The sequence below is a fragment of the Muscardinus avellanarius genome (genome assembly GCF_963383645.1).
Source record: "Muscardinus avellanarius genome assembly, chromosome: 8".
Lineage (NCBI taxonomy): Eukaryota > Metazoa > Chordata > Mammalia > Rodentia > Gliridae > Muscardinus > Muscardinus avellanarius.
In genome coordinates, this window is record NC_137794.1 from 81,184,359 (window position 1) to 81,208,012 (window position 23,654).

General features: G+C 35.5%; 1 protein-coding gene across 1 annotated transcript in view; it reads right to left on the reverse strand.

Moving 5' to 3' along the window:
- THEMIS (thymocyte selection associated) overlaps positions 1-14,195 on the reverse strand; it is a gene marked incomplete at its 3' end in the record, with an annotated part of 200,316 nt that extends 186,121 nt beyond the window's left edge. The window contains exon 1 of the mRNA XM_080699749.1: positions 14,102-14,195. Coding sequence (XP_080555875.1) covers positions 14,102-14,192 — 91 coding nt within the window. The 5' untranslated portion in view covers positions 14,193-14,195. The remainder of the gene's footprint in view (positions 1-14,101) is intronic.
- Positions 14,196-23,654: the final 9,459 nt, after the last annotated feature.

Consider the following 23,654-nt stretch of genomic DNA (forward strand, 5'->3'; position numbering starts at 1 on the left):
GATCGAGGTTCAAAAAAAGCCTCAGCTACTTAGTGAGGCCCCTTTGCAACTCAATAAGACCCTGTTTCAAAATAAAAAATACAAAATAGGGCTAGAGATGTAGCTTACAGGTAGAATGCCCCTGGGCTCTATCCCTAGTACCAAAAAGAAAATAATAATAATAATAATTTCACAAAAGATTTCTGAGAGTCAAATAACTTTGTAAACATAAAAAATTTAATAATTTAAATAAGATTAAATATAAATTCACACATATCTATGAACATATTTTTGGTTTTTCAGGTTTCTCTTTACCCACACCTCCCATCTTGGTGTTCTTTGGACTTATATATTTTTTCTGATAAGGCACACGGACTATAGGGCAATCTCTGAAATAACAAGACTGCTTTCACTCACTTACAAATCTGTAATGTCAGCCCTGACAACTCTACCACTCAATGTCCTTTAGATGCATGTTTCTGGCTGTCCGTTTGTAAGTGACTGTTATGTAAGCTCTTCAGATTCATTAAAATATAACTGAATGATTTGATTTTTCACTCTCATTAGAATTGTTTGATCTTCAAACTCATTAGAATATAACTGGATTATTCAATGTTTGTATCATCTACCATGCTCACTGCCTCCCATAAGTTGTGAAGCTCAGAAGATTCTGCTCAAAAAGACAAGAGATTCAGTCTGTCCAGCTGATTTTAGGTCCATGCTGTTCATCGCTTTCTCTCATCCATCTGGTAAATCTCTATGATAATGGATGGCATGATATATTTATCTGAGAAAATGGGTCATAGGAGAAACTCTAGACAAAGACAGAGACTCTATAGATGAGCAAATAAGGTGACCTGAGAGAATAGGGGAGGGGATTCTCTAATTCACATGATGTACTTTAACAAACATATCGATGTCAATCACTAAGCCAGACATGAGAAGGAGGGAGAGGGAGGGAATGGGGTGGGAACTGGGTAAGGGCTAATTGGATGATGTGTGCATGTATGTCTCCACCATTTTGAATCCCATTAAGATATATAAATACAATACAAAATGAACATTTTTAAAAGAAGTTCTTTGGGCATTTTTATAATTTTCAAATCAAAAACAGGAATATCTTTTAGTTCTGTGATCATGAAGACACCTTGTGCTAGCTATTACTGCCATAACAAAATACTATGGAGTGGTAGTTTTAAACAAGGACTTATTTTCTCATAGTTCTGAAATCATAAGTTCACGATCAAAATTTCAGCTGATTGGGCATTTAGTGAGGGCGCTTTTCCTGGACTACACACTGCTGCCTTCTTTCACGAACCTCCCATGGTCTTTCCTCAATGCAATAAAGACAGAAAGATCAGTGATGTCTTCTGTAAGCTAATAACCCTATCAGAGCAGAGCCCCAGCATCATCACCTCATTTAACCTAAACCTTTTCTTAGACACTCTGTCTTTAAGTACAGTTACAATGTATGTTAGAACATCAACACATTAACTTGGTGAGAAGACAAATATTCAGTCCATAACACATATCACAACTTTTTTATAATATACTACTCACTACAATCAAAATTCAATATCTTTTTTTATAATTCAGGAGCCATTAAAAAAATCCACATATTGCCCGATTATCCACTATCCCTGAGAAGTCATTGAATCACGTTTTGGATTATGTTCTCTTATTCTGAAAGTTCCTTATTAACCTAGTCATCTATTTAGATTGTGAAGTCCAACAGAATTACCATGAGCTCTTGTCAAGCTTTCTCTGACTTTCTTGGGTGATGAGTTATACTCTCCTCAGTGATCTAGCAAGTTTATGTTAAAGAATTTTCACATTTTATTACAAATATTGATTTCAAAAATACATCTGCCTCTGGGCGTAGTGGCACACACTTGTAAAACCCGTGTTTGGGAGGCAGAGACAGGAGGATCACACAGGTGCAAAGCTAGCCGCGCTGGCTTAAGAGACCCTGTTTCAAAAAAAAAAAAAAAATAGGTCTGGGAGTGTGGCCTGGAGGTAGAGGGGCTTCCAGGAACCCCAGTACCACCAAAAAACAAAAAACAAAAAACAAAAACAAACAAAATGTACCTTCCTAAGGAGTCCTACAGGGCAGAGATCATATTTTAGTTTTGTACATAAGGACAAAAGAAAACAATAAACAAAATGAAGGGATATATGTATACACATATGTGTATGCACACAAATATATCTGTAGGGAATAGATTCTATAATTTTAACATATTTTTGGAAATAAAAGAAATATTATAATATATTTAAAACATGATACTTAAAAATTTTAACTCCCAATAATGAAAAAAACGTCTTCCTGACATTTAAAAATTACTATAAGAAACACTTGAAGCTTATTTATGGACTTAGGCAAAACTATGCTTTGACTTCTGCAAATGTATGCATGGTTTCCATCAGCATTTTTCTTTAGATAAAGAGTGAAAATAAATGGCTTATGCTATCTAAATTTATAGTAAAGAAGAGTGTTTACACAGTTTTAAAGTCTTTGTTAACTTAGGTTGGTATCTCTGGTTCCTCACAGACATTGCAATACTGAAAAGGACTATATGAACTTCTCCACCATTTCCCCTCTGATAACATTTATGACCACTCTTTCCTTCCTCCTTGCTTCACTGGCTTCTCATTTTACCCTGAATATGCCAATACATTCCTGCCATAAAACTTTTCTGAATAATAACAAACAATAACCTTGAGTATAAGAGCTTTTGTGAATTCTGCGAGTGTTTTCAGAAAATCATCAAAACTCTCGGTGTCCCTTGGTATATACCATTATCACAAAAACAGAAGAGGGAATTTTGTGACATTGGGTTATTCAACATGATACCAAAAGTCTGAATTGGAAAGGAAGAGAAAACACAAATTGGATTTTATAAAAATTTAAATCATTTTGCTTTGAAAGAAAACTTTAAGAGAATGAAAGGGTTATAAAGAGAAAGAAAATATTTGCAAATTGCATATCTGAAAATATTTGCAAATAGAATATCTAAATGTACAAAAAACTTTATAACAATAGAAAACAAGAAACAATTCAGTTAAAGATGGAGAAATTATTTGAAGAGACATTGTTTCAAAGAAGGAAAATAAATGGCTAATAAACACAGAAAAAAGTATTCAAGTCATTTGTCATTAGGAAAATGCAAATTAAAGATACAATGAGATATCACTGGCTATAATAAAGGAGACAACACTAAGCTTTATTGAGGATGTGGTGAAACTGGGATCCACATACATTATTGATAGAAACAAAATGGCATGCATTATTCAAGATACCTTCAACCACAAAACAATCTGAGTGCCTATTGACTGGCACTGGATTTCCAAAATGTGATATATGTGTGCAATAGAGTACTGTTTTAAAATAAAAAAGGAACAGCCAGGCATGGTGGCACACGCTTGTAATCCCCGTGCTTGGGAGGCGGAGACAGGAGGATCGCACAGGTTCCCAGCCAGTTGTGCTGGCTTAAGAGACCCTGTTTAAAAAAAAAAAAAAAAAAAAATATATATATATATATATATATATATACATACACACACACACAGAGAGAGAGAGAGAGAGAGAGAGAGAGAGAGAGAGAGAGAGAGAGAGAGAGAGAGAGAGAGAGAGACTGGGAATGTAGCCCGGAGGTAGAAGGGCTTCCAGGAACGCCAGTACCACCAAAAAATTAATTAATTAATTAAAATAAAATAAAAAAGGAACAAGATACTGACACATAAGTTAGAAGAACCACCAAAACCTGTTAAGTGAAAAAGAGGCAACAGATAATATTTTCTGACTACAAAGTGGTGAACACACTCTCTGATGAGCTGGTGATAGTATTATTTCTTCAGTAATTTCCTGTAATTATACAATTACAAATAAGTCTGATGCTGAATACTTTGAATTGGTAATAAGTTCAGTTCCAACCATAATAAATACAACATTGTGTCATGGTATCAGGAGAAAAAATTAGGTGATATAATAAAGAATCTCAAAGCACACAAATATTTAAATAATAAGATATCTTTCTTATTCTACCACATGTTCAAAACAAGTGGATGAAGACAAGATTTATACTCATTGTAGTCACTTAGCATCACATAGCAACCCAGTCTGGTGAAGGTTCAATTTTTACACAGTCTATGAGGATAGAATATGTTAAATTATGCACTGGTCCATTAAGTATATTCCCCCAAATTATAACTCTTTTACTTCTGCTCTCCTTAGATTTGCCAGTATGTCACATCACCATAAAAGGATTAAGAAATGCAATCCTACCCTGTTCTCAAAGAAGAAGAAAAGAGAAATAAATGTTTCAGTTTGTTTCTTGGTTGTAAACTTTTCTTCCAAAGATTTTAAGATGACAACATAGCATGGATAATTTTTTTCTATAATATATGTTATGGTTACTCAGAGCTTTAACCCAAGAGAGACTTCTGGTGGTAATTTTATTATACTTTGGCAGAGATCCTAAAAGTGGGCTACATATTTTATATGGTATTATAAGATATGAAGTAAGGATAAAATATTGGAACTTTAATTTATACTAATTTCTACATAACGAAATATGACAATTAAACTATACCAATATTTAACATAAAGGTTTACTAATATTTCACTTTAAACTCACTGGTATTTAATATAAAAATTGCATCCATTATCCTCATATCAGAAAGTCATAGGATATATATATAATATATATAATAGGTTGGAATTTCCAAAACATGGGAGTTAAAATAATTATTCTCATTCATTTCTATATACTACTATTTTATGGAGTTCATATGTATTGAGTTGATTTAAGAATCATAATACTATAATTTTATTAATATGGGCTCTCACAAAGTAGACAAGGACTTTGCTAGAGGCCCACAAAGCCACCTGAGGCTGACAGATTGCTAAGAACTTTGAGAAAAGCCGAGCAGCATGTCTACTAATACAAACCCATCGTCAACTGCACACAATCGCTGTTTGATAAAATCGCCAAAGTCAAAGTAATTGCTTCACAGATAGATTGATATCCACAAATACTAATAATAGACATACTCTTTAAGTAAGACTTTATATGGTATATTTTGGGCCCTTATGAAGTATCTTTCATAGCTGCCATTCAAAAGAAGTATTGAAATAAATTAAATTAGAACCAGTTAAATCACTGCTTTACGTAATATTTAATCAACATTTTTGTAACTAACTTTTTTTTTTTTTGGCAGTACTGGAGTTGGAACCCAGGGGCATTCTATCCCTGAGCTATACCCCAGCCGTATATTTTATTCTTTATTTTGAAACAGGGTCTCACTGAGTTGCAAAGGGCCTCACTATGTAGCTGAGGCTGTCAATGAACCCAGATCCTCCTGTCTCAACCTTCCAAGTACTGGGATTACAAGCGTGCACCGCCACTCCCGGCTTGTAACAGTAAATATTTTAGTAATTATTATTGATTTTTTACTATCAGTTGTTAATATCCTAATAAAGTTTGCAGATTTAATGAGAAAAAATGAGTTCTTATTATGGATTAAAAATTAGAAATGTTTAAAATATTGTTAATTTTATTTTATCCTTTTCATCTTTATTATTATTTTTTCAGAATAAACATAAATACCAATAGAAAAATGTTTATGTAAAGGATACATTCTCTTTTGCCTAATCAATGAGATTTTTAATCAAATAAAGTCCAGATCAGTTAGGCCATAGATGGAGCACTACAGTCATGAATGAACTCCCTCTATGACCAAAACTGCCTTTTTAATTGTCTGCTTAAAATTTTCACTTGGAAAAATATTAGATATTTATGTTTAACCTGTCTAAAACATAACTTTTGCTATTTTCACCAAGCTTCCTCTTTCCCTGGTCTTTACCATTCTATAAAATATACAAATATTTATCTAGCAGTTTAAGTCAAATTATCCATGTCTTCTCATTTCCTCACACCTATATCAAGACTATTAGCATGTCTTGATATTTCTACCTCCAAAGCATATCCTGAACCGTTCTTTCCCCTTAAACCTAAATCAAGACAACATCAGCTCTCTTCTGGATTTTAGTATCATCTCCTAATGTGCCTGATGTTTGCTGCCCTCTCATCTGTTCTCCCTACAGTAGCCAGTGATCCTAAAAAATCAATCTGCCAGGGGTAGTGGTGTACAGCCTGCAATCCCAGTCCTTGGGAAGCTGAGACAGGAGTACAGCAGCTTCAAGGCTAGCCTCAGCAACTTAGCCAGGCCCTTCACAACTGAGTGAGATCCAGCTTCAAAATAAAAAATGGAATAGGGTTGGGGGTCTAGCTTGGAAGTAGAATGTCCCTGGGTTCAATTCCCAGTAACACACACACACACACACACACACACACACACACACACACACACACTCAGCTCCTTTCCATCCACAAATTGTTTACTGGTATTAATTTCTCATCAAAAAATAAACTCTGACAGGTACAGTGGTGCGTGCCTGTAATCCCAGTACTTGGGAGGCTGTGACTGGAGTATTACAGATGTGAAGCCAGCCTCGAATTAGCAAGACTGTCAGCAATTTAGCAAGAGATGAATGGATTGCAAAATTATGGGAAATACACACAATGGAATTCTACTCAGCAATATAAAAGAACAAAATCATGTCTTTCGCAAGAAGACGGAAAGACCTGGAGAACATTATGTTAAGTGAGATTAGCCAAGCACAGAAAGAGAAGAGACATATGTTTAGTGTACTCAAGCTAGGGAGTATTAGGGATATCAGAGGGACTCCAGATAATTGAGGGGAACTCTCAGCAAAGCCAGAAAGGAAGGAGAGGGGAGGAAGAAGGCTGGGGTTAGTTAATGGAAGAGCTATATTTGAACATGCATACACATGTGAATATAACATTGTTAACTTGGACACTCAGTATTGGGAAGGAGGGAAATAACAAGAAGGGGGGAGGGCACCGAGTACTGTGTGAATGTATGCCATTGTCAACATGATCCACATTATGATGGCAGACTATAGTGCACCAATAATCAAAAGAAAACAAGAAGTAATAAGGAGTATGGTGGAGCGTGGAGATAGAATGTCCTTGAGCTCAATCCCAGGTAAAAATCAAAAGCACCAGCCTGCTTGCAATGCTCTCACCCCTTCCTTAAACCTTTTCTCCCACGACTTTCCTTCCTGTTTCCTACGTGCTTGATGTACAGAGGCACTTTGGCTCTTCCTCAGATAGACTAAGCTCCGTTAGGTCTCCAGATGTTTGCTGTATCTATTCATTCTGGAACACTTACTTTCCAGATAGTTTCTTGGCTGTTTCTTCTTAAAATTCAGGTCTTTGTTCCCCAATCAGCTCTTCTGAGGGGCCTCCCAGGCCCACCTTATCTCCCAGCTCCACCCACTTCGCAGCTCCTCTGGGCCAGGCCTCAGCCTTCAAGGCCTCGCTCCAGCCCGGCGCCGCGCCTCTTAGTTGGGCTTCAGCCTCTGGTTTTCTCCCTGTTTCCTAATCACATGGAGGAAATTTCAAAAGGTCTGTCCTTCTCTCTTCTCAGCTAAATGTTCTTCCAGATGTTTGCGAGACTCATTTCCTCAGTTTATTCAGACCCCTGCTCAAATTTTATCTCATCAGAGATATCATAGCTCAGAAGAGAGATGAGAGGTGATGCTGCCTTAAGGCTTAAGAGAGACGAACAGCTCAGAGTGTGTGTCAGAGGATGTCAGCACCAGCTACCATGTGTGAGAAAACTGAAGGATGAACCCCGGGCATCCCATGCAAGGATCACTCCCTTCTGTGTGTGTGTGTGTGTGTGTGTGTGTGTGTGTTTCCCTCTCTATTAGTTACATATATGTGTGTATATACATACATATATGTATTTCTGTTAGTTACATATATATATATATTTGTGAGTGTATGTGTGTATTACTATTAATTGCATATATGTGTGTATATATTAGTTACACTTATGTATGTGGTATATATATATTAGTTACATTTAGTTATATATTAGTTTTGTATATATATTAGTTACATATATATACATGTATATGTGTATGTGTGTGTGTATATATATATATATATATATATATATATATATATAGTGTGTGTGTGTGTGTGTGTGTGTGTGTGTGTGTGTGTATGGGTGTTACTGAAAACTGAGCCCAGGGGCATTCTACCTCTGACCTACACCCCAGCTACATTTTTTTTTTTTTTTTTGAAACAGGGTCTCACTAAGTTGCCAAGGCTGGCCTCAAACATGGAATCCTCCTGTCTCAGCCTCCCAAGTACTGAGATTATAGACTTGTGCCACCACCCCTAGCTCACTTACATGTATTTAATCTATTATTTATTAATCATTTGTCCTATCCACTGTAATATAAACTCAAAATGGGGAGGGGTTTTGTGGTTTTTCAAAGGATAATACTAACCCTGTAAACAATGTCTAATAATGTATTACAGGAATTTATATAAGTGATAACATACTGAAGTTTGGAAAACATACTTGTATACACATTTTCATACAATTATTATTTTTGCTTTTTATAATTATATTTTAAATTTAATGTCTAGAGGTCAGATATTTTTGCACATTTGACATGTTAATGCAGTTACACAGTTGCTACCTGAAAAATCTGACACAGTTTGTACACCCACCTCCTGGGCTTCGCCCTGTTTCTGTTCATCCATGCCTATGTTGGGTTTTATGAATAATTTTTACACCCCTGATTCTTAAAAGATAAATAATAATTTAGCATTTTATTAACATTTTTGTTCATGGAAATTTTATGACTAATGAACTGCCTTTTACATTTCTGGCTGATTTTTAAATTTCATGCTCCCTTTTATCTAATGTTACATAATAATTAAAATATTTACATTATGCCTGCTGTATATATTCTGAATAGTTTTATAGTTTGTAAGTTTTTCCCACATTTATCTGTTTGGGATTTTTTGCAGTAAGAAAATTTTCCATTTTATAAATGTATCTGTTTTTCATTTTTTAAGTTTAAAGTTTAATAGTTTTTGCATGTTTTTATAATCAATATTTTAATTTTATTATCTCTTCTATATTTAATTTATTTTGGTGTATGAAGGAATAAAACATTTTAAATTATTTTTGTTTTACTTGTAAGATACGTTTTTTCACTTTTCCTTATCATATAGCAATATATATTTAGTTAATAATAACTTATGATTTACTAGAAGTCACTATGGCCAATTATTTTGTTAAATGCTTCACACACAATATTTATATCAACCTCGGTGTATGATGGAACAGAAGAATTCAAATTACTTTTGTTTTACTTTTAAGAAAAGTTTTTTCATAACATATCCCAATATTTAGTTAATAATCCCTTTATGATTTACCTGAAGTTACTGTGATGCAATCATTTTGCTAAGTACCTTATACACAATTAATCTTTACATCAACCCCCTGGGTTAGGATAGAGCCTACTTTTCTTAACAAGGCCAAAGCAAATGTCGACTGTCTTAAGTAGACCATAGAATCATTTCTCATTTGCAACTCACTCAGGCAGCAGAGTTCTGAGTTCTTTCTATTCTTTACAACATAAGGAAAACTTACTTTCCTAAAATAGTGAGTATTTGGATAACATGTTAATAAAAATAACATGTTCCTCTCATTTCCATGGTTGTCAGTTGGGACTATTCAATTCAATACTACTGAATCTCACATTACTTGATTTCAGTTGTATTCAGCTTTCCTCAAACCTCAAAGTAGGACATAGTTCATATCACATGATAAGGAAAAACTCAATCGATTCCAAAATTACACATTTATAGTACACTCTATTATTTTCCAAGAATAAAAACAATAAAATTATTAATTAAAAAAGAATAACTAAATAAAACCTGCTATGGCAAATTAATAAATATAATAGCTACTGAACTTAGAAGAAAATAAATTATTATTAGAACAGAGTAATAATAAGAATGCTACATGACAAACATTGTGGGAAGGAGTTGAAAAAGTATTTAGAAAAAATTTAATTATAATATAATTATCAAGAAGCAAAATATGTTCTAAAGATGAATATTGATTTAAACATAGGAAGCTGGAAAAGAAGCAAAAATAATGAACAGAAAAAAAAAACAAGGAAGATTAGGTAAAAAAATGAGTTAAAACAAAACAATAAAAACATTAACAAATCAAAATGTTTTATCTTCAAAAATTTCATATTCAGTAGTTCTTTGGAGAGTTTTATCAAATTTTAAGGAAAAACAAAATGAATTTTTGAAAAACTACCTTAGAAAATAAGAAAACAAATCTATGTAGCTCCTTTGAGAAAGTGAATGTTATCTTAAATCTAAAACAAATATATTGATTTTAATTATGATTAAATGCAAAAATCATAAATATAGTAACAAATGCTTGTATTATATTTCAAAATGTGTGTGTGTGTGTGTGTGTGTGTGTGTGTGTGTGTGTAGCTCAGAGGTAGAAGGCTCCTAGTACTACCAAAAAATGTTTGCAAGATAGCCACAAAAAATTATGACATTATTGACAGAAATGAAAGGAGACGAAAATAGAGAGCTATACACAGTTCATGGATAAGAAGACGTGATATAAAAGGATGTTAATGTTCTCCAAACCAATGCCCTGCTAATCAGAATTTCAGAAGGACTTTTGCAGGAGTTGATAAATCAATTCTAAAATGTATATGAAAAATTCAAAAAGCCAAACTTGAAGGAGAATAATAAATATGAAAGCTTATTCTACATTATTAGTTCATAAATTTGACTGCATTTTATAATAATCAGGGAGGTTTCCTGATAGTGACACTTTCCCTTTCTCATAATTAAAACCTTATCTCTTAAGGCAATAACTAGGCATCTCTATTTTAAAAACAGCTCAGGTGTTTCAAATATGCAATGAACTTTGAGAACCAAGACTCTGCAGCATATTGTCATACATAATATAAATTACATGTTATATATTGTTGCAGAGCTACAATAATTAAGACAGGGTAAAAATCTGTGTAAAGACAGCAATTAGAAGCTTGAACAAGACAGAAGCTGTTGAAGGAGTCTCAGGCATGTGTACACACTGTTATGACTAAGAAAACACAGTAAATCATTACAAAAAAGACAGTTTTCAGTGTCATTGTACCAATTGCCTCTATAGCAGAAAAATGTAAATCTTGACCTCAACTTTAATCCATGTACAAATAATCAATTCTACAGATCTGCAGGTAGAATTTCTAGAATATGGCATCGTTTTGTAAACTTGAGATACAGAAAAATTTTCTTGACAATGCACAAAAAGGAATAAAATCATAAATTGACCATACTAACTCTAAAATTAAAAATCTCAGCCCACTAAAAGATACTATTCAGCTGGGCGTGGTGGCTCATGCTTATAATCCCAGTACTTGGGAGGCTAAGACAGGATGATCTCTGGTTCATGGCCAGCCTCAGCTACTTAGTGAGGCCCTCTGCAACTTAGTGAGATCCTGTTTCAAAATAAAGAATAAAAAATAGGACTAGGGGTGTAGCTCAGATGAAGAATGCCCCTGGGTTCAATCTCTATTACTGCAAAAAATAAAAATAAAAAAGTTACTATTCACTACTTATGAGGTTGTAAATCAGAATAACCACTATGAAAGTCAGTTGGGGGGTTCCTCTGAAGGAGGAATAGAACCACATGACTCAGCTAAACCACTTCTCAATATTTATCCAAATGACTAAAGTTAGCAAACTAGAACAATTCATGCATAGCCATGTTTATAGTAATGTACTTCACAACAGCCAAGTGATGGGGTCATTCCAGATTTGGTCGACAGATGAAGAGATGGAGGAAATGTGGTATATATACAAATTGAATTTTACAGTGCCATAAAAACAAAATTATGTCATCTGTGGAAAAATGAATGGACTTGAGAACATCATGTTAAATGAAAAAAAAGCCATATTTAGAAAGCCAAAAACTGAATGTTTTCTGTAATTTGTGGAAGATAGAGGTAAAAACAGGATGAGGATGGAGAAGGCAAAAAGGGTAGGTGCTGGGCTATGAATGTGACTAAATTATGTGTATATATGAATATGTCACAATAAACTCCACTATTTTGTATAATTACAGTGCACAAATAAAATGAAAATAAATGCATAAAGACTAGAAAATATATCATTAGGAAAATGAAATGTTGCTGGGCGTGGTTGTGCACACTTGTAATACCAGCATTCTGGAGGTTGAGAATGGAGGATGGTGGTTCGCAGACAGCCTCAGCTACTTAATGAGGCCCTTCCCAACCCAGTGAGACCCTGTTTCAAAAAATAGATTGAAAAATAGGTCTGGGAGTTCAGCTCAGAGGTAGAGTGTCCCGGGATTCCATCCACAGTACCACCAAAACAAACATACAAAAATGAAAGATAGAGAGAGAGAGAGAGAGAGAGAGAGAGAGAGAGAGAGAGAGAGAAAGAAAGAAAGAGGAAAGAAAAGAAATGTTAAGCTGCATACTGACAGAGGACATTTGTAACACAGATAACTGACAAGTCAGTTTTATTTCATTAAATGAGTAATAAAAGAGCAAGAGAGATGAATGATGTCATTAGAGAATCTTCAAAGAGCCAAAAAAATCATAGAAAAACATGCTCAATCCTATTTGACATAATGGAGATGTAAACGAAATTCATGAATCACTACTATACACTCACCAGAATGACTAAAATTAAAGAAGACCATATATTGTTACCAAGCATATGGATTAATTGGAACTGTTGTTGTAGACTGCTGGTAGGACTATAATTGTAACAACTACTTAGAAAATGTTTTATAACATACTAAGTATGAACATACTCATATCCATTGTATGACATAGCTATTCTACTTATTTTTATATCAAATTGAATGCATATACAGGTGATTGTGCATGTAACAGGAATATTCATGACAATAGTGCCGGCAACAACTTTAAACTAGAATAATACAAAAGTCCGTTAGCAGTAGAATGTGTAAATAGTTTTATATTCATCCCATAGATTATAATCTACATTGAAAATGAATTAATGATATAGAATAGCATAGATTAATTTTACTAATATAATGTGACTCACATATGACAACTTGAATATGTATGTAACTTTCTTTTTACATAAAGTTCATAAGTAGACAAAAGTCGAGATTGTGGCTGATTTACAGAAGATGCCAGATAACATTGAAAAGGAGCATAAGGTGGGGATTTTAGAATACTTGAAGTTTTCTTTCTTTCTTTCTTTTTATTTATTTATTTATTTATTTATTTATTTATTTATTTATTTATTGCAGTACTAGAGATGGAACCCAGGGACTTTCTACCTCCAAGCTACCTAGAAAATGATTCTTGTGTGCTACATATATTCAACTGAGCACTTAAATATTCTAGAATTTATATTGGAAATTTTAATAATCTTTTTACCTATACATTATAAGTTACACTAAAACTCACCAACATATTACTTAATTGTTTTATTTGAACTCTGACTTTTCATTAATTTTTCTTAATTACCTTGTGCTTAATACACATTAGGTTTGTTTGGTTTGGTTTGGTTTTTTATTGGCCTCAAACTCATGATTCTCCTGCCTCAGCCTTCCAAGCAGCTGAAATTATGGGCAGATACCACTGTGCCCAGCAACAGATACCAATTTCTAAAATTTGAAGTAAAAGTTGCCATTATTAAAGGAATTAGGAGTGAGGCTGCTATAGATATAGTGAGAATCATTGATGAAAGCCACACTTAGTAGTTAAGAGTTTGGGGAACATTTTTTTCTAAACAGTGTGCTTTGATAGCTGCTTTTGTTTCGTTATTGATATTCATTTTAAATTTTAGAACCAAATGTCAATAACTTTAAACTTTTCACCCGTGATTACTACCAATTTCAAAGAACAGACAGAATTAATTCACCATTCATGTCGAACTATTGAATGTCTACAAAAAGCTCAAAAAGCTTCACATAATTTCTTAACCATATCCACCCCAGAGACCTATCTAGTTTCTCCCTTCTTCAAAACAATTGGCTCCTGATCATCCATTAGCTAATAGCTTTCTCTTTTTTACACTTGCTTCTTTTTCATAACTCATATATCCTTCATTAAAACTTTCCCCCAAGTCCTCACCAATGTATAAGTATTTTCTAGCCAGCCCAGAAAATGGGGGATGCTTACCTTCAGAATAGATGCCTGACTGGATTTCTAGGACCCTAGGGAGGGTCCTGAGGTCAAGGGAATGGACAAATTCCTCCAAGGATAATGCCATTGTCCTGGCCGAGGATGGTGTATAGACCCAGTTCTTACCCAAACTGTGGCTTCTGGGTGTTACTTTCTGCAATAGCTGTCCTTGCTCATAATTCCTCCCTCAGGCAGACAGGATGTCGCACCAGAGCCAACCAGGGTGAAGCAGCTCTATCAAGGGAGGCACTTGCCACCAGTAGCTATCCTTGCTCATCATTTCTCCTGGATCAGGCAGGAGGGATGTCACACTAGAGCCAAACCAAGGTAGAGTGATCTATGTGAGGAGGAGAATGAGGAGGAAGGGAGGAGGCAGGAGACAAGAAATGTCATAGCTCTCTTTGTTCTCCTGTGGCTTTATTTCCTTCTGACACTGAAGTAGAACAGGATGGGGGTGGGGTGAGTATCTAAACGAGAGAGAGAGAGAGAGAGAGAGAGAGAGAGAGAGAGAGAGAGAGAGAGAGAGAAGAGAGAGAGAGAGAGAGATTGGTAAGTAGCTCACAGAGAGAGATTGGTAAGTAGCTCACTCTGTCTGTTGCTGGCCCAGGTGTGCATCCACAGTGGTGGCAGGACTGTTGGGGGTTATGGTTGCTTGTTGGTGGTCCACTAAAAAAAAAAAAAAAACAGAAATGGAGGACTGAAGTCTAATATTAAAAATGTCATCACATTAATTTTTTATCTTTCTAATTCGTTTCTAAAGTTTGGCTTTGTGCCTATTTGCATGCACTTAGTGCTTTTATATTAAATTTGGTTACAAAAGTGCTTTGTGTCAGCTCTTTTTAGAATCTGATGCTCTGGAGAGACTATCGAAACCACTTTTGATTTTTTTCACATTAAAAATTTTGCTGAATCTTAAAAGAGTGGGGGAGGGCATAATATGCAAAGTGACACAGTAATTAGTATAGTAAGATAATATGAAATTTGTAGTGCCACTGTAGTGGAAAATATTTGGAATTATTAGTAAGCCTGGGTTTCCTGAGCATAGCTCTGCTTTTGATTTATAGGTAGTCTTTGGCCTTCTCCTTTCTGATCCTCATTTGTCACATTTATTAAATGCAAATAATGTAGAAGGTGTAAAACAAATTGCGCAATTTCTTCCAAGGACAAAATTCGACAATTTTAATCTTGTGGTCCAAATTTAGATTTGAAAATGCCCACAGTCAAGGCAAACAAGAGGAGCTTCATGAAATCCAACCTTTTAAAACTCATCTTCTCTTGTCTTTGTATTTGATTCAAACAGTATTTTAGAGCTAAAGTATACAATTCAAAGTGGTACTTTCTAAAGGGTTTAAGAGTATATAAAGGAAAATGAGTTGTATAGAAGCAGCTGACAGATGGAAGTAAGCTGCAGATTCTCCTTATAAACTGGACTCCATGCTCCCCATCTATGGACTGTTTGGGTCTTAGGATGCAGGGTGCACCTTTAGATGGAGAAGGTTGGGGTCTGTCAAGTCCCATGTCCTTCATGAGAAGACTTGGAAGAAAAATACGACCTGATTATACTACAGAGATTATCAAACTCTTCCAGGTCCTCATAATTATATTGAACATCTAGAATAATTTGCTGGCTTTCCTACTTTCTGTAGGAAAAAAAAAAAAACAAAACACCAAAAAAACAAAAACTTACTACAGATTTTTCATCAATACCTTTGACTTCTTCTCTTGAAACATTTTTGCCCTCAATCTCCCAAACTTAATTAGGCTGTCTTCTGCCTTTGTTCTCCAATGTTTAGGCTCCTCCATCAACCACAAACATTATTTACAGCTCAACAGCCTATTTCATGTGCTTGAATATATGAAACGGGTTGCTGTGGACTATTTCTTAAATATAATGCATTCATTAAAATCGGTGACAAAAGGCCAGGCATGGTGGTGCATGCCTGTAATTCTTGTACCTGGGAGGCCAAGACAGGAGAATTACAGGTTCTAGGACAGCCTCCGCAAGTTGAAAGACTCTCACCGATCTAGCAAAAGACCATGTTTCAAAATAAGAAATAAAATAAACAAGCTGGGGCTGTAGCCCAACAGTAGAATATCTCTGGGTTCAATCCCCAGTACTATACACACAAAAAGAAAAAAATTAAATAGTGCCACAACAAATTTTACTTGATCTCTAATCCAAACTGCATTTTTACCTGAGTTTTTTTTTTTTTTACTTCCCCAGTCAAGTTTCTATTCTACTAGCTAAAACTAGTAATATTTCACATTACCACCAATCTTTTTCAATTATGTATGTGACCCCTGCTTTGGTTCTTTCGGCAGATGATGCTTATCCTCCGTCACGATCTGTTTTTCTTGTATTTCCAATCTAAGTTAATGACACTACTCTTCTACCCTTCTCTCAATGCTGCAGGCCAGAAGGCTGACTCACGTGAGACGTCATCATTTCTCCAGCCTCCCAATCCTTCCAGCCCCATAATGACCATGCTCAATAACGATTCCCCCATCCTTGTCCTGTGTCCTCATGGTACCACTTTGGTCCAGATTTTAATCACTTCTAACACTATATGCAAAGGCATCCTGATATGAGCCAGGCATACTGGTACACACCCAGTACTTGGGAAGCTGAGACAGGAGGATAGCATTTTCAGGGCAGCCTCAGCGATGTAGTGAGACCCTTTTTCAAAATATAAAAAATAAAAAGGGTTGGGGGTGTAGGTCAGAGGTAGAATGCCCCTGAGTTTTATCCCAGTACAAAAAAAAAATCTTGATGTGAACAGCCACCATAAAATTGATAAGGAAGAGTCCAACAGGTAATCTAACTGCCAGGTTAGAAAAAGGAATAAATTAATTATTAAAGTTTAATCATCAAGAAGCAGATCATATATATGCTACCAGTAGACTCAAGAGAGTTCAGGAAGAAACCAGACTCTATATAATAATTTACCATATGGAAAATAATTCCAAAGTAATAAGGAAGACTCTTTTATTCAACAAATTATTATTAAATGATTGAAAAAATTAACTGTGTAGCATGCCATGCAACCAAATTAAATACAGATATATTTTAAATTTAAAATAAACCAAAGGGAGTGAGGAATGCCTTGAAGAGGACAAAAAAGACTTTTTATTTCTTTTTCTTTTTTGGTATTAGGAATTGAACCTAGGACCATTTTTTTTTTTTTTTTTTTTTTTGGTGGTACTGGGGTTCCTGGAAACCCTTACACCTCCGGTCTACACTCCCAGACCTACTTTTTATATTTTTATTTTGGAAACAGGGTCTCTTAAACCAGCAAGGCTAGCTTCGAACCTGTGTGATCCTCCTGTCTCCGCCTACCAAGCACGGGGATTACAAGCGTGCGCCACCACACCCGGCTGAACCTAGAAACATTCTACCTTCAAAATACATCCCTAGCCATTTAAAAAAGTTTTTTTAAACAGGGTCTTGTTCAGATGCTGAGAGTCTCAATACATACTGAAGCTGTCCTCCAAACTGCAATTCTCCTGTCTCAGTCTAACAGGACTTAAAGTACAGGCATACATCACAATGCCCAGCTTAAAAGATCTATTTTTAAGTATTAAAATTTGAAGTTTGATAGGAAAATACAAGTAGATGTAACAACAACCCTATGATATATCTCTGTATTTCAAAAAGAAGTTTTAAGAAAATAGGGGGGAAAGGTACATAGTTCAAATAAAAATTTAATGTCCTAGATTTTCTAGAAAGATTACTTATTAATCCACCTTCAAAATAAAGAATTTCTGCTCTGGCTATAAGCTTATATCTCTCCAAATCAAAGGCACTTAGAAAAGCGAGGTGATGTTTTTAGAAGCTGTTTAAGGAGAAATGTCAGGGAAGTTGGGTTGGGAGAGGCCAAGATCCTGGAAAGAAGATCATCACAGTGAAGAAGCCCAATATTCTGCACTTCTCCCTAAAGACAATCGAAGACTGATGATTTGCACCAACAGAGGCTGAGAAGCAGAACAAACACGATGCTTAAGGAGGAGGGAAGCGATATCAAAGTTTTAGCAGCTCATGATAACTACAGAGCACAAATATTGGGATTTAGGGCTAGCAAGGCATCTAGAAAAACTCAGAGAAATGTTTTGTTCATCCCCATGTTTCCCCTTCAGGAATTTTGCCCACTCTAAAGCAACACAGTGTTGATAGTAGGAGACAGAATTAGAAAGTGATCGGTAAGAAGCAGAGGAAGCCAAACAACACTTGCAGCAATCTTCCAGAATGCGAAGACAGGGCCTGCCATGGAAGAGGGGGAGCCCCTACAAATAGCAGCCTCTCAGGGCCTCTAAGGCTAATAGATTGGAGCAAGAGTAAACACTCCCATTGAGGAAAAGCAGTTTCGAATATATTTTTAAACGCATCTAAAATTGAATTAAAAAGAAAACAATAGGGATGCCAGAAAACACAATAAAGACGAATAAGGGAAAATGCAAGTGAAACTGAATTCTGCTACCTGCCCCAATTTACCAAATCAAATACTCGGGGCAAGCCTTTGGGAAGAAGAAAAAAGAAATGTATTGATTTTCTAGCAAAGCAAAGAACCAAACAACATAAGAGTTCAGAATAAACAACATAGGAGTTCAGAATCAAACCCTGGATTTTTCCCAAAGAAAGGAATCAAGTCCCTTTTAAGAGTTAGTTTTTGCTGGGCGTGGTGGTGCACTCTTGTAATTCCAGCATTCTGGAGGCTGAGATGGAGGATCTCAGTTTGCCGACAGCCTCAGCCATTTAGTGAGGCCCTTTGCAGCCCAGTGAGACCCTGTTTCAAAATGAAGAATAAAAGAAAATAGGGCTGGGGGTGTAGCTTGGAGGTAGAATGCCCCAGGGTTCCAGCCCCAGTACTGTTAAAACAAAGAAGTTAGCTCTTCAGGGTCACTTGGGCTTGTCAGAAGGGCCATAATTCCCAAGTCATCCATGAATTGGTTCCTTTTCAGTCTCACTGGTGCCCACTGTTCTATCTTTACTTCCTGATACTTGTTAACAAGGGGAGAAAGAAAGGAGCAGGAGGAAAAATGTCAATTTTGAAACACACCATCTGTTAGCTGCCAGAGTAAGAGTCAAGCCCCAACACCCTTACATTTTTCCCACTGTCAATATCTACCTTTTATATCCATGAAATGGGCATTTAGAGGGATTTTTAGAATGATAGGTTTTTATCTATTGCCATTTTTTCTTTTGGACCTCTAGGGGTTTGGTTATGAATTTACAAAGAAAACATTACAGCAGAGAAGACAAGAGAAAGGACACATACCCAAGGGCAATAATATGTTGGAATCTTCTTTTAGTGTCTGGTGGTTTGGGACCTGAAAAACCTTCAGAATAACAGGTTTAAATCTATAGCATTTTATAAGGCCTTAACTGGAGAGACATTTTGGAAACTGGTGTCATATCTTACTTCTTTTGTGAGTGTGAAGGTAGAAGTATTATTATAAATGGCTTTTATATGACTCCTTTTGTTGTTATTGTTTTGTTTTGATACTCTTAAAATAGCACATTTACCTCTGGCTATAGTGTTTTGTTATGTGTTCAAGACCAATCAAGTAGACCTATATTGGGCAAACAAACATTTTTATAATACTATTTTTGTTGTAAACATCAGGAAAGGCTTCTCAGGGTTACTCTTAGAAACTTTGTGAGACTTCTCCTCTACTAGTTGTGAATCTGACAGGACAGTTTATGGTCTTGCTGACCATTTGGCTTCCCTTGGACCATAGGGGACATCTTCACTGATTGTTTCAGGAGAGCTGGTCCTCAGAGAACAAGACAGAGGGCAGAGTAGGATAAAGCAGGACTCTTTATCCACAAGGCCCACTGAGCAAAATCTCCAGATCTGAGCTTCAAATGGTGTCATCATAGAGATTATATAGCCCCAGAGACATGTTTGATCAATAATAGGCAGGGATACCAATACTGTTTCATTTTCACTTCTTGAGCTAGGTATTTTTTTTATTAGCTTCTACATAGCTGGGACTAGATGGTGCTATCTTGGGCTCTATGTGGTTGAGGCTGGGTGGCATCATCTTGAATGCCACATGGTTTAGACTGGATGGTGTCATCCTTATCTTTCAGTTAGCTGCAGGGAAAGTCCCTACTTTGTTTACCTCAGAGGGGTGGGACCTGAGAAGAAAGATAGGAGAAGTCCTATCTTTTCCCTAGACTTTTAGACAATAATTGTGTTCAAGAACATAGCTGGACTCTTGCCTCAGGATGCCTCTCTTTTTTATACAATATGTACTGTTGGCTCCCAATGTTCAGGGCCTTTATGATCTCCCTTGTCTGGGAGGTCAGACGACTTACTAGAGTTGTGGGGCCCTTACTGAGGTCTCATGTCTTCTGAGTCCTATTTGACCTTGGTGGGAAAAGGACAAAATACTGGCTGTTCTTTCTTAGCCTTTTCTTTCCTGATTGTCCTTTAAGTCTCAGTTGTTGAACACCCAGAAGGTCAGTCTTACCAATCTTTTTATGCTGTCTTGCAAGTGACGGCTATCATCTTAAAACACTGAGTGTTGGACTTTGGTTAAATGTTCATAGATAAGAGTTATAGTTTTATAAGAAAAACACAAAACAGAATTATCAAGAATAAAACAAATTCCATTTTTACCTTTTCATAGAGAATATTATCATGATATAATTAGCAATACACAAATATAAACCTGAAGAGGTTATTACTATTACCAATTTTTGTTTAGATGCCATTAGATTGATACAGTGCTCTCTTAAGTTTTGTATTTTTGAAATTCTGTATACTTTGGAAATATAAATAACTCTAACACATAAAATAGTTAACACTAGTTAACATCACAGCCACAAAGAAGTTATACATATATTGAATTAGCTTTTACATTTTAACTGAAATTTAGAATTCATAGCTTAGTAAGATAACTATAATTATAGGATTATGTAGATAAACAATATTGATAAAAATCAAATAGCTCTAGATCTCTAATAAGTTTAAGAAATAGTACTAGTCATCAGAAATAGGCTTATTATCTGATAGAAATTGTATTTCTCTTACACAATAATAATATATTTATTTATTCAAAGAAAACAGATGTAAACCAAGTCAAATGACAGATCTTTTTTCTTTTTTCTTTTAAATGTTACTAAACATATAGATGACAACTTTAATAACTTTTTTAACCTTTATGTGAATATATTGAACCTAAATATCTTTAACTTTATAAACTTCTATATAACATTGAGATAAAGTTTAGATTCATAGCATATTTAGACTTTATATGTATGTATCTCTAGTTACAGACATATAGGATGTCATATACACTGTAATAATGCAAAATAATAGTTGTTCATTCAGCCTGAATTATAAAGTGGTCATTTAACAGTCTGCAAAACCCACAGGCCTTTAACCCCCAACTCCGTTAAGACTCAAGCTTAAGTAACCAAAAGCATGAAAAAGTAAACATAAGAGATTATCTCAATAAAACACAATTTTTAACCCTTTAAGTAGCATTTGGAAATGCTACTAAGAGCAGAAAATATTTTTTTCAAATAGAGACGAAAAAGACAGTAGTAAAGTATTTTAATAAATGCAGTTTTTGTGTGATTTTTCTCTAGGTCAGTTTCTGTAAAATGTGTATCAAAAGTAAATCAGTATCTTTGGAAAACATAAAACAATGCATTGTATTGGAATTCTAGAAAATCCTTTAATTTTTTAAATTTTAACCAACTTTATTACACATATAAAATTTTTATAAGTCTTATTCTTTGCAAATCTTTTGTAACGTCTTCAAACACTCTACAACTTGTTTAACATTCTGTCTTTTTGTTCAGCTGCAAGATAGTGTTATCTGTTACATTTCCTACTGGTGGCCATGCTCCCTATCCTTAATTAGGCTTTTATTTAACAGAGCAGGGGAATTATTAAATACCTGGGATAAAATAGCCCAGCAAAACTTGGAGGTTATTAGGGTTCTGTCACTTAAAAGGGAACAACTGAAATCTCCTTTTCATTGGGATTTGGAAGAATACATTTTTAAAGTCTATTACTATAAATCAGCCATAATTACCTGATATGAGTCAGGAGGACACAGGGACATGGGCAAAGCTGAATCAATCCGTATTTTAAAATCTGCACAGAAGAGCCTGAATCTCTGCTAATTTTTTCCTAATGATGTATTATGTCTTCTTGCAATAGACTCTTTCTTTCTTAAGTAAAGACTTGTTTGGGGTAGTGTTGACCATCCTTTCCAGAGTCCCATTGGCTCATATAGCCCTATTTACCTACTTCCCCCCGCCCAAGACTTCCCGCAAAGTAGTTTCTCTTTTCTGGTTGGTAAACAAAAGCCAAGACCATAATTAATTTTCCAGTGGTACTTGCAAATAAAATCACTGCTTCTTATGTGAAAAGGTTAGGTGAACATTTAACTTGGACAACAAGTTTTATCTTTTAAGAGGGATCGAAAAGTCTCCACTGTCAATTTTGTTTCTTTAGGATACTTTTTCAGAGGCAATCAACAAACACATGTTGGTTTTAGTGTTGTCCAGGCATTACATTCCTCATAAATAAACTGTGAGGCTAACTTTTTCCCCTTTTCTCACTGAAACCTTTTTTCCTTAATGTTCATGTTCTCTGTTCAATCAAAGCTTTTTTTAAGCAGCTCTAAATGTCTGTAAATTTGCTCTAAATATCTGGAACATTTTCATAACTCTCAGAAAAGTTTAAGAGTCATGTTTTCCTATCCACTCTTTTATTATTGAACATCCCTCTCTCGGCGATGCTAACAGGACCAAGAGGTAGGTGTTTGCACAGGCAAAGAATGCTAGAATGCCTGAAGGCCCTTTGTTTTTCTGTGATCACAGAGGCAAAATGTAGAGCCCCAGCTAGAAATCAAAGGCTATGGAGTGCACTTCAAGGGGAACTTCCCAGGTGGCCAAGGCTGTCACAACCTACCATCTTCAGTTTCCTTTCTCCAAAATCAATCCAAATGGCAGAGCAAGCTGTACCCACTCAGAGAGAGGAAAGTAAGAATTCCTCAAAGTGAAAAAGAACCTTCGCAGCTTCCAGGAAGTCCTTGAAGTCCCCTGCCCCTCATGAGAAAGCCCTCCTGTCCAAACAGTTCTTACCCGAGGCAGCCTTCCTTGGCTTCCGAATCTAGATTGGCCAGCTTTCTACAAATCATCCCACCTCACCTTCTCTGCACAGTAAGAATACCTGGCCTACAGGAAACTGGGAGCAAGGAGGGCACTCGGATCCTGCTGCACTTGCCAAGTTGAAACTGAATTCCAGTACTTGCCCAAATTTGCCAAATCAAAGAACTTGGACAATGCGTGGTGGCGCATGCTTGTAAATAAATAAATAAATAAATAAATAAATAAATAAATAAATAACCATGCCAAGATAGGGAGTAACTGGGATACAAGAGGGACTCCAGATAATGGAGGAGAAACCTCAGTGGAGCCAGGGAGGAGGTCTAAGGGAAGGGGAGGAGGAAGACTCAGGTTCATTAATGGAAATACTACCATTGACTATGTGTATATATGTGAATATACCAATGTCAGTCTCAGTAC